The sequence below is a fragment of the Anolis sagrei genome, chromosome 3 (genome assembly GCF_037176765.1).
Source record: "Anolis sagrei isolate rAnoSag1 chromosome 3, rAnoSag1.mat, whole genome shotgun sequence".
Classification (NCBI taxonomy): domain Eukaryota; kingdom Metazoa; phylum Chordata; class Lepidosauria; order Squamata; family Dactyloidae; genus Anolis; species Anolis sagrei.
The window spans coordinates 25,300,528-25,313,645 of NC_090023.1; the positions used below are offsets into that span (position 1 = coordinate 25,300,528).

General features: G+C 39.2%; 1 protein-coding gene across 1 annotated transcript in view; it reads right to left on the reverse strand.

Annotated features, from left to right (window-relative positions):
- The window catches only part of GUCY1A2 (guanylate cyclase 1 soluble subunit alpha 2), a 207,739-nt gene that overhangs the window by 67,144 nt on the left and 127,477 nt on the right, over window positions 1-13,118 (reverse strand). The window contains exon 6 of the mRNA XM_060771014.2: window positions 5,754-5,897. Coding sequence (XP_060626997.2) covers window positions 5,754-5,897 — 144 coding nt within the window. The remainder of the gene's footprint in view (window positions 1-5,753; window positions 5,898-13,118) is intronic.

Here is a 13,118-nt window from a genome sequence, read left to right on the forward strand (position 1 = left end):
ACCCATCCTCCCCTATTTGCCTTTTTTAAATATATAATTGTTAATTTGATTGATTTTTATAATATGGATGTATCTCTGTAGTAAATCTACCTTTTAGTCGGCTAGGCCGAAGCCTGCATAGCAGTGTTTGGCCTCCTGGCTGTTGAGCGGGGAAGGAGGAGGGGTCAGGCTGACTCCTGATTGGGTGTAACAATCAGGGGTGGAGTCAGCTGAATGGAGGGAAAGGAGTGGTCTTGTCTGACAGAGGGGAGAAGAGTCTGAGAGTTAGACAGAGAGAGTTGGATTTTTAGAGCAGGGAACTGACAGAAGGAGAGTTTTAGCTAGTCTCTAGGTTTAAGGTATATGGTGAAGACATTAGGCTAGAGCTTTACTAGAGAGGCTAGTAAAGGAGAGCTGTGTCTTATTGAGCCTAAGAGAGGTTTCAAAGATACCTTATAGCCAGTTGAGGGAGGCAGACAGGGGTCTGTGCTCCAAGTAAATCTGTGTCTAAGAATAGAACAGTTGGTTATAGAGACTCAAGCGGAGAAAGCTATTCTGTCAGGAGAACTGTTTGTGTTCAAGCAACCAAGTTACTGCAACTGCATCAAGATTTTGTACCACTCATTCCAACGAGTTGTTGTTATTCTCAAGTTAAAATAAACTCTTTATTAGTTTACTTTTAACTGGTGTTCGCCTCAATCCATTCGTTTCCCTCAGAACTCACTCTCCCAATACATTTCTGAAGCCCAGTCAGCCATAAAAGTCTCAGTGCTCAAACATTCTTTTACTTATTATACAATCACACCTTTTTGGTTCCTCAGGCCGGTATTTCTGAGGTGGTGGCAGCTATATTTCTACCAAGTACTTCGGTCACTTAGGGTCAGCCTTTTGTTCCACGCTATATATCTAAGGGCGGAGGTGTGATCGTGGTGTCCACCCTGCCCGGATATCCTTTATATTTCATTATATTGGTGGCAGCGGTGGGATTGGTTGTTTCCCCCCCTGCCCCAGGTATCTCCTAATCTTTTATAATCTCCCATCTTGAAAACCCTTAATAAAAAATTATTGGAAAAAAAAGAAAAATCACAATCTATGGTTACAACAATCTAACAGTAAATATCTGAGGGTGACTTCTACCTGCACTTATCTTATAAGTATTTGTAGTACTACAGAAAATTCTATAGGGGGCTTTCCATCATCATGTTTATCCTAAATACAGCAGGGACAGGACTACAGGACAACCAATATGGTCAGCAAAGGATGTCAATAACATTTGCTGTAGCTTGCCAGAGTCTGAAACCTTATCTTTTTTTTTTTAAAACCATAACACCAAGGCTCTCTCAGCCATCAGAACCAATGGCCACATTGTGTGGGGAGTCTGGGAACTGTAGTCCCAAAAAGTAATGTTTCTGAATTTTGTAAGTAGATGGGACATTAAAGATAACACTATTATAGGCCATGGCCACAGTAAAACACTGGTCCCAAGACTGAAAAGTCATAACAACATCAAAAATGTGAACAATGATCATCAGGGACTCTTCTTAGGGATCTAGATATTTCTAGGTATTGACACAAATATCTTTCACATTAGACAAAGAACTACACCGGAGTTTTGTCACTCAAGATTGAACAAGTTATGGTTTAGATGCTGGGCAAGCTGAGGCCAAATTTAATTCATGTTCCTGGTGACACTAACCGAACTATTGATCCTGCTATAGCACAGAAATGAAATGCAAAAATGCTAAGCAACAAGGGACATGATCCAGCTAACATTAAACATTTTTCATACACCACTGATTTCAATTCATCTGAACTCTCTTGCTGAAATTAATGGGATTTTAAAGTGCTTTTTAAAAAGCTTAGATGGCATCCCAATTTGCTGTTTGATCAATTACATTTGAAATGCATGAGGAAGCTGAAAATCAATGCTTTAAAGAAACTACATCTAAATTGTACTTTAGAACAAATACAATTTAATGAATGCTTCTCAGATAAATACTGTATACCCTTGCCCCTTCATTTCCTGAGACAATATCGATATATGCCAGTTCTATAAATAGGGACAAATCTTAGAGATCTCTGTCCATTTTTTCAATCAGTCCTCAGATGAACCCAGTTAATAATGTGATGATAATAATAATTGAATTACTTTTATTCTAAGACATACAAGTTCATTACTTGATGTTACAGGCAGAAAATTTCAGCTTACACTGTTATGAAAAACCAGATCTCCAACAACCACCAGCCAAGATCATCCCTAGATAGATATCGCATTGTGTATATTGGTGTGTGTGTTTGTGTTTGGTTGCTGTAGATGTAACTCATTGAACACATCTCCATTCAGAGCTTAGACAAGTTACATTTTTGAACTGGAACTCACAGAATCTTCCAGTGACCATACTATACCGGTTTAACATTGATTAAATATGTCTGTTAAAAATTATTTTTGTAAATTTTCATTTTTTCTCACCACCACCACCACCACCACCTCTTTTCTATGTTACTTCTGTGTGGATTCTTTGTTTTACAGAAAAAGTTATAAGGACGTTTAGGTTCACTTTAGACATCTGAATAGCTTTCTGAGCATTTTGTCATGTATCCATATGCTTACTAAATATTTTTTTTGCACATCTTCCAATATTGCATTTTAAACATTCTATGACTACTTTAAAATGAGAATGTTTTGTTGGACACATTTTTCCTGTTTTCTGGTCCAGAAAAACAACTCTCAATATTCTCCAGGCAAAGGGAGTAATGTTTCTCCTGTTAACATCTGAGAAATTGATGGATGCGAGCTATTGCTAATCTTCATGTGGGTTGGAACTATTGTTGTTGTGTGCCTTCAAGTCATTCTTGACAGATGGTGAGCCTATCATTGGGTTTTCCTGATGAGATTTGTTCAGAGAGGTTTGCTTTTCCCTCCCTCTGAGGACAAGAATAAGTAACTTGTCCAAGATCATCTAATGAATTTTCATGGCCAGGCAGGGACAAAACCTGGTCTATAGAATCATCATCCAACAACTCCACCAAGCTGGCTCTCTGTGAACTATTCATAACATTATTGTGGATGGATATATTGACCATCACTATAGATGGATTATGGCCAGTGTGCTTATAACTACAAATATGTCATCTTTTTGGTCCATCAGCAAGAAAAGGAAGACATGGGGCAGAGGAGGAGTCTGTATTCATAGTTTTAATCTCAAGTCCATCATCTGTCATCATTGGGATGGACAAATTCATTATCTGGGCAACACACAGTTCTTTTGATCAAAATACTTTTCTCACCCAAAATGCCTCTAAACGATGAGTAAGGGCAGACTTGATCATGCAAAGGAACAGAGTGCCCAAGGACACCAGCCCCCCAAGATAGAAGAAATTATGTTTTGGCTGATACCTTTCAGAAAAATCTGATTGGTGACCCCCCACTTGTTGGACTCTATTCAAAATTGATTTTTTAAACTAACTTTTCCAAGCTATATTTCTGACCAAGTTCTGCAATATATAGCTTTTCATAAATGACCGACCAGGCTGCGTTGCATAAGCAATAGGTCCCTTGAGTGCAACAACTTTGAAAAACTGGGTATCCTTCTCCCCATTTCCACACAATTCAGGATTCAGAATGTCAAGGCAAAGTTGGAATCCCTGTAAAACATCAAGCATTTCTCACTTCCAACAGAGAAAATGGGACAGGTATAAAGCACTACTCATGTATTCCTTGTACACCCCCCTTTTTTTCTAAATTAAAGGAAAAGAAGGGGGAAAGAATTTCCTTTCAACAGCATCATATTTCCTGTTTAGAAATTCAGCACATTGGGAACATTATGACTCATTCAGCAGTAGGTTCTTAAATTCTGTCTCTTGCTACAATCCCATGAGATTTAGAAAGGAGCTAAATCCCTGAAGAAGCCACCTCCATAAATGACAAGATCATGGAAATTATGCCTGTCTTACTGTATAAAGAACTAGAGGAATTGAGAAAAGGGTGAGCTAGAAAATAACAGTGCAATGTGCATTCCAAGCAAATTCACTAATGAATTTTAACTTTAATGATCTGTAGTTATGATATCTTAAGGCTTGCAATTAAATGAGGAGGAATTACGCAGTTTATTGAGAAGTGCTCAAAACATTGCAGTAATTATCCATTTTTTAAAAGAGTGGCAAATTGCCATGTGCAGCATCTCATTTCAAAATGTGTCTGGAGTCTTAGGACCCTTCCAGCCAGACCCTATGTCTCTGGATCTGATCCTAGGTTTTCTGTTTATCCCAGATTATCTGGCAGTGTGGAGTCATATAATCCAGTTTAAAGCAGAAAACCTAGAATCAGATCCTGGGTTATAGGGCCTGTCTGGAAGGGCCATTAGAAGTTAGGCTGTCCTATGTTCTCTGACAAATAGACCTTGAATTTGTTTGGAGGTTCTAGCAGAGAAGTACAGCCATCATTTATCCTTGACTGAAGGATGGCACATTTCTTCTATCTGAGGCTGTCATCCTGTCCCACGGAATGTGCAGCCTTGGGAGGAACACAAATGGAGCAGTGAGGACACCCACCTAGACAGCTAGATCAGCTGAATCATCAGTGGGGTCAGTAGAGTGAAAGAAATCACAATTGGATTGCTCTCACATCCACAGTGATTGGGATTTTGGAAGACTGAAAAAAGACGTCCAGAATCTTATTCTAGCTCTTATTCTTAGGCTATGACAATAAATACCATCCAACCTAAATTCCACTTACTGCATAATAAGTATGGTTCAGGTTTTGGGGTTGGATTGCTGCTGTTTTTAGGGCTTGTATACTTTCAGAACCATAAACAGGCAACACAAGTTAAAAAGAGTGACTGATTGGGATGGCAACTGGCAATAGTAACAAGCCAACACTGATTTCTTTGACATCTAATGTATGAAGGTGTTACACTAACAAGCCATCTTTTCCCCATTCCATAGGGAACTGTTTTGAATAATATATTGCCAGACAAAAAGTTGATCTGTCATTTATATAATAATAAAGTCCTCTATTAAATGCATGGATTTGAGTCCCGGGCCCATCTAATACTGTTTTCCACAGCAGCTGGATAGATGGCTCTACATGTTAAGCATAAATGTTACTGCCTTAATATAACTGCGGTTTCCTAGCACCAAATAGTATTCACTGGTATATTGTCTTTAAACATGGAAGCTCTATTTGGGTTATCAGGCTGAAAAGGATATTGCTTATATTTACCAGCCATCAATGGCAACTGAAATCACAACCTTAGGATTTGCATTGTAGATTTGGAAGAAACCACAAGCACCATCCAGTCCGACCCCCTGCCAAGCAGGAATGCATAATCAAAGCATTTCTGACAGAAGGCTTTCCAGCCTCTGTTTAAAAACCTCCAGGAAAAGAGTCTCCACCACATTCAGAGGAAGCATATTTCACTGTCAAATAGCTTTTACCATCAGGAATTTCTTCCTAATGTTTAGCTGGAATATGTTTTCCTGTAGTTTGAATCTGTCGTGCCATGTCTTAGTCCCTGGAGCAGCACTAAACAAGCTTGCTCCCTCTTCAATATGACATCCTTTCAAATATTTAAGCATCGTTCTCATGTCCCTTCTTAACCTTCTCTTCTCCAAACTAATCATACCTACTCCCTAAGCCACTCGTCATAGGGCTTGGCTTCAAACTTTTTACCATTTTGATTGCTCTTCTCTTGACATGTTCCAGTTTGTGATCACATATTATGTCATACATTCATTTTACTTTCTTTTTGGGAGTCCAGAGCAATCAAGTTTACCTGAATAGGTCTTCCATCTGGTGTGAGCACCTCCTCTGAGAGCTCCATCATCTTCAGGGCCATCAGGGCTATGGGCTTCGCATGATTCAGGTTCTGCCTATGGAGTCCTGCTGCAACACAATATGCATCACCTATTGTTTCCACCTGCAGCAATCAGACAAATCAAATGCCAACATTATGATAATGACCCAGAAATCACTACCATTAAATACCAGCAATCACTGAATGTTGCTTTAAACATGTCAGCACAACATTAATAAGAGAAGCTATTAGGCAACTGCACATAATTATCCCCCAGGTTTGCAAACAGGTATCATCAAATCCTGACATCTCACTGCAGTGTTTCTCCTGATAAGCAAGTGCAAAAATTAGTTACAGTCAAGGACACGTAGCACCAAGGGAGTTAGAACAGTGTTGTTCTAAAGGTGAACATATTTTCTGTATTAGGGGAAACTTCTGGAAATGAACCCATTTGGGGAAAGGATACTATTATGGTCTGTTCTGTGGTAGAGTGAGAAATGTAGGTATGTGTTCTTACATGATTTTTACTGTACTTTTTAAAAATTATATATTGAGTCTGAATGCAATTAAAGCCCCAACATTAAGAACAGACTGAAAATGGGTTGTTGTAGGTTTTTTCGGGCTATATGGACATATTCTAGAGGCATTCTCTCCTGACGTTTCACCTGCATCTATGGCAAGCATCCTCATGAAAATGTATAGAGATAATCTCATACATTCACTGCAGTAAAAGCCAAGCTCCCTCCCTCTACGAATCATCTCAGAGGTAAGATTGTCCGGGGAGGCCTTGCTCTCAGACCTGCCTCCTTTGCAGTGGTGGCCCCTCATCTATGAAATGCCTTCCTAATGAAATTAGATCAGTGCCCTCCCTCTTGGCCCTGAGAAAAAAACAAAAACATGGCTGTGGAACCAAACATTTGGGTAGTAAGCAGGGCAAGAAATGAACACAGATTACATACAATGGTTAATTGATATTGGAACAGCCTGGACCATGCTTTTGGACCATGTGATTATAATGTTTATATTAATATGTTTTAATCCCTTGTTTTAATGTTTTAATGTAGTTACATTTTATGACTTAATTGATAGTTTTATGTTACTGTTGTTTTATATTAGGGTTTCATGTTTTATAAGGCACTGAATTTTGCTGTAAATATGTTGGAAACCGATTTGAGTCCTCCCAGGGGTGAGAAAACTGGTATATAAATCAAGTAAAAACAGAAATAATAAAGAGATCCCTAGCAGCTGCTTCTTGTAACTCTGAACTCATTGTTGACAAGACCAAATACTAACCATGATGTTCAAAGAGGCTGTTGTTAATGTATGCCTTGAAGTGATTTATGGTGAATACAAGTCAATTCTATCATGGGGTTTTCTGAACAATATCTGCTCAGATATGGATTTTGATTGCCTTCTTCCTAGGCTTATGAGAGACAAGTATCTAGATCTAGTGTCTAGATCAAGGGAAGTCATTGTGTCTTTGTATTCTACTTTGGTTAGACCTCACCTGGAATACTGTGTCCAATTCTTGGCACCAAAAGAGATATTGACAAACTGGAAGGTGTCCAGAGAAAGGCAACTAAAATGATTAAAGATCTGGAGACCATGCCCTATAAGGAGCATCTTAAAGACTGGGCATGTTTATCCTGCAGAAGAGAAGGTTGAGAGGAGACATTATAGCCATGCATAAATATGTGAAAGGGTGTCATAAGGAAGAGGGAACAGGCTTGTTTTCTGCTGCCATTGAAGCTAGGACTAGAAGCAAGGGGTTCAAATTACAGGAAAGGTGTTCTAAAATTAAGCGTGGCGGCAGTTACGCCTTCAGACAGAAATTCAAAATCCAATTATCACAGGGACAGAAAGTGAGGCGAAATTTTCGGAACAAGGGCACAGACAGCAAAACAAACACCACTGGGTTGTTAAACCTTCCCTATGTTATCCAAAGCAAGAATGTATGTATGTATGTATGTATGTATGTATGTATGTATGGCTGGAGCTGCACATAAAATGTACCTGATCAAACCTACATAATCTATCTTGTTTATTTTAGACAGGGAGGGCAATTGTGGTCTGAAGATGATGTTTTCAACCCATAGGAACTATTATGAGCCATATAAGCTGTCAAAATGCTTTCCATCAAAGATATGTATCTCATCCTACATCCCAGTATTTCAGGTCAGTATACCCTAAAGAACAAGATACTATCCGATCTTGGTAGCTAAACAGGGCTAGAAAAGCAGCATTGAACACCAGGTACCATAGGCTATATTTCAGGGGAAGGAGCTGGAAACAGGAGTGTTTATTGCCTAAGCAAACCCTATGAAATTCATGGAGCCATAAGTCAACAAGCAACTTGAAGGCACAAACAAACACACACAGTAAAATCAATTGAAATTGGTATTTTTAAAATGTTAAATGGCAGTGTGTTCAATGGAGGGTCCGTGGCATTTTTAAAAGGCAAAATGCAGCTTTGGGGTTCTTCCAAAATCAATAATTGACACTTTATCTACATTGTTTTAGGGGCCAGCTGGGAATTTGCAGACCGGGGCGATAAAGAAATGGCTTTGGAGAGGTGCACATGCTCTCATTCAGGCACACTTAGAGACAATGTATAGTTGTTCATTGTTATAAAAAATGTCAAATTCTCAGCTGCAACAATTTTAAATTCAAATTGTCTATTAAGGCTTTACAGGGAACCTACTGTGAGGCCAGGCTGCAATAACAGCATATTCCCTTGGCAGCTGCTCTTTTCAGCGTACCAAGCTTGTCTGATTTGTGCTGTAAGTGTGACCCCCTGTGATTATATTTTGATGCTTATTTCAAGTCAATTCTTTGAGGACAAAAAGAAGAACAAGAAGTAGAAATCTAGGCAGTACCAGTACATAATGTTGCTGTTTCACATTAAAGATTTCCTCTACTTTCAGTGTACTTGTCAATCATGGTTGGAAATCAAAATTGCATTCATATATGTGGAAAATATAATTGAGAGGCTTCACAATGTTTGTTTCCAGCAATTGGCTGTTATGATGTTACTACATTGGAGTGCCAATGAATTGACCATTGCATGTTGTGACTGTTGTACATTGGGCACTCCTAATGCCATCTAGACAATTCTATGGGCTGCTGTTGCACATTGGGACACTGTAGTCTATGTCCAAGTGCACATAGTGGCAATTCACTAGAAGGGTTACATAGCTAAGTATGCATAGTGTTACAAATGCAGATCATTATACAGAAGTAGCCGTCCCCTGCCATGCGTTGCTGTGGCCCAATCTGCTGATCTGGAAAATAAAGTAATTAGAAAGTGTTGGTTTCTAATATATGTTATTTCTTTATGCTTGTGGGTAAACAGTATTTTTTGTTGTTTCTTTGTCAGTGTTGATGTAGAGATTGTCCGGTTTTCTTACTGCAATACCCCCCTTCTTTGGGGGTCCCTTTAAAATCTATGATACTATATCTTTCATATACATATATATGTGTTTGTGTGTGAATCATACATATCTATCTATATCTATGGCTGGATGGCTCTTTGTCAGGAGGACTTTGATTATGTTTTCTTGCCCTGGTGAAGGGAGTTGGACTGGATGGCCTTAAGGCAGCACTTCTCAACCTGGGAGTCGGGACCCCTGGGGGGGTCGCAAGTGGGTGCCAGAAGGGTTGCCAAAGACCACCAGAAACACACAGTATTTTCTGTTGGTCATAGGAGTTCTGTGTGGGAAATTTGGCCCAATTCTATTGCTGATGGGTTTCAGAATGCTCTTTGATTGTAGGTGAACTATAAATCCTAGTAACTACTGTACAATTCCCAAATGTCAAGGTCTATTTTCCCCAAACTCCATCTGTGTTCATATGGAGTATTTGTGCTAAGTTTGGTCTAGATCCTTCATTGTTTAAATCCGCAGAGCTCTCTGGATATTGGTGAACTACAACTCCAAAACTCAAGTGCCCACCAAAGCCTTCTAGTGTTTTCTGTTGGTCATGGGAGTCCTGTGTGCCAAGTTTGTTCAATTTCATCATTGGTGGAGTTTAGAATGCTCTTTGATTGTAGGTGAACTATAAATCCCAGCAACTACAGCTCCCAAATGACAAAATCATTTTTGTGTGATGGTCACTCCTTGGGTTAGTAGGTGTCTTATGGCCAAATTTGGTGGCAATTAGTCCAACAGTTTTTGAGTTATGACGTCACTCAAAATGAACAGAGCATTTATATATAGATAGACTAGCGGTTCCCTGCCACGCGTTGCTGGTGATCTGGAAAATAAAGTAATGAGAAAGTGTTGGTTTCTAATATATGTAATTTCTTTATGCTGGTGGGTAAACAGTATTTCTTGCTGTTTCTTTGCCAGTGTTGATGTGGAGATTGTCTGGTTTGCCTACTCTGGAACATGCAACGTATCATAGTCCTTCTTTAGTGGTCCATTTCAAATCTTTGATACTGTATCTGTCACATACATGTGTGTGTGTGAATGGCTGGATGGCCCTTTGTCAGGAGGGATTTGTTTATGTTTTCTTGCCCTGGTGAAGGGAGTTGGACTGGATGGGCTCAAGGCAACATTTCTGAACCTGTAAAGTCAAGACCCTGGGGTCACCAGGGGGGTGTCAGAAGAATCACCCAAGACCACCAGAAAACACAGTATTTTCTGTTGGTCATGTGGGTTCTGTGTGGGATGTTTGGCTCAATTCCATCATTGGTGGGGTTTGGAATGCTCTTTTATTGAGGTGAACTATACAAGTTGATTTTTGTTATTGGGGGGGGGGGGTTCTACAGTAGCCTACAGATCAGCTTTAATATTATAGGATGGGTTCTAAAGCATGAATCATAAAGTACTAAGCTACTTCTTTTGCTTTTTCACTCATGACAACACCAATACTATTGTTCTGAGCAGTGTACTGTCTTTTAGGGACAATGTGAGAACTGTCTCAGTGAATCACAGCTGGGATACTTAATGTTACAAAGATCTTGACATAACTGCATATTTTCCTGATTCTACTTTGCAAACCTTTAAAATTAAAATCGTGCTATGGGGTCAGAAAGCTAGCCATGGGCTGATTCAGTGTGTCTTAAAACTTCATGAGCTTCTATTAACATAAATTAACTTTTTAGATTTCCTCTTATATATGCATTCACATGCAAAGCATATCTTGGACTGGATTTGGATTTGTCCTACTTAGAAAAGATTCACTGAAATCAGTGAGACTTAACTGAGTCATGAGTAATGTAAATACCAATAATTTCACTGAGTCTGCTCTAAGCTTGCCTAGGTCTAGACCCATCCATTATATCTATATAAATTCAATTGCAAGCACACACATCAGAAGTTAATGGAGTCAGAAAAGGTCTTTATTTCTAGCTGTAACAAGCAGTACTGTTGTATTTTGTCCTAAATGCAAATGCCAAGAACTAAAGTAAGCCATACATTCAAATGTTCTCTCCACATAAATGCTAAAGTACGTTCAGTTTCCTTGAAGTGCAGCTGGTAACTGCCAACTAGTAGTTCTTTTTCTCAAACTCTCAAGAATTCACACTATATTAGATTTTTCTAGGCCATAATCATATATGGAAATTTTAGCTATGCTGTAGTCTTTCTCATGTGTAAGCCACTTTGAGTCCCAATTTAATGGGAAAGGTGGGCTATAAATAAAGAGAGGAACCAGTGTGGTGTAGTGGTTTTAACAATAAATGACAACTTGGAGTAACCATCTCGGGTCCACCTACTCTCTGAGGTGGACATAAGGAACAGTAGTAAGGTATTGTCAAAGACCTTCATGGCCCAAATCACAGGGTTGCTGTGAGTTTTCTGGACTGTATGGCCATGCTCCAGAAGCATTCTCTCCTGATGTTTCACCCACATCTATTGCAGGCATCCTCAGAGTTGATGGGTCTGTTGGGAACTAGGCAAGAAAACTCACAGCAACCCAGTAGTAAGAGAGTTATGTGTCTTGATAGTGTTCGGGACCTTATTAAAAACAAATTATTTCCATATGTCACCGTGATACTTGAAAAGTAGTTTATTATTATTATTTTATAATGTTAGACATAGGTTATTGAGTTACTTGTCTGTTTTATGAGGCCTCCTGAGCTAATGCAGTTGGGAATGCCAAGGTTAAGACCCTGGACAGGCATTTCATGTTGAGAAAGAAACTCTTCAAGCAGAAAAGGCTAAATGAAAAGTGGAAACAGAAAGAGACAGAAACAGAATCAGAATCCTGACTGCAACTGCGCATCAATATGTGCGCTGGGACAAAGAGAAGTACTAAGATGCTTCCTAAGGTGCACATCTTACAGAATTTTATCAGCAACATTTGCTTAGAGAACATTTGGCATTTTGTTTCTCTGAAGTTTGAAAGAGTGTGACTTGCCCAAAGTCATCCAGTAGTTTTCCATTCCTGAGCAGGAACTTGAACCCTGCTGTTCCAGAGTCTTCATCCAACGTTCCAATCAATGCACTGTGCTAGCTCTCAAAAGGTCAGACAAAACACCCTGAATTTAGCTTGATAAATTGTCTGACAACTATTGTGGAACACACAAAAAAACACAAATGTCTCTTGCCCTTTCTTTCTCACACACATGTGTGCCTAACCTTTGATAATAGTTGTACTTGCTTTATAGTGCACCAGGTGAATTTCCATTGCAGTCTTCAAAGCTGCCACTTTAAAGCACATCAGTATTGTCCAGGATCTCAGGTCAAAGTGTAGCCTTTTACGGCTGTTTCTTTGACTTTTGAAACATCCAGGTTTCACACATTGCCATTCCAACCACCCCCCCCCCCCCCCGGGCTCCTGGAAGACTCCAAGGAAAACAAGTCATTTTTTAATTGGTTTATAGTCTCTATGACCACCCACAATATTTGACCTGAAAATAACTTGTTTTTCAAAACTAGAAATAGACTTCTGTCTAGTTTGGATGAAAGGGGTTTTTTGGCTCTTTGTACAGTTCTCAAGACATAAAATTGGGCACCTGCCAGAGTTGCTTATGCTGCTGTTGACAAACTAAGAGGTTACTATACCATGCATGACAATTATTCTTATTTAAAATATTAATTAATATGTAGACTGGAATTGACAAGCACTTCCAACACTAAAGTTAGACTTTAGTAGAATTTGGGCAACTATTGACTCATTAATCAAGAAGTGATTTAATGGCTCAACTCCTATGGGACTACCAATTGAGTTCAGTATGAAATCTGAGAATGTTCCTTTGTTTCTGAAAAATTCCTTCCAGAACAGCAGTGTATGACTGTGCTGGTACGGCTGTACCAGGAGCTCCAAGTTCTTTTTCTTTCTTTGAGTGTTTGCATGTATTCCAAGGTTCCATGCATTTTGCAATAAGGTGGCTTCCCTTGG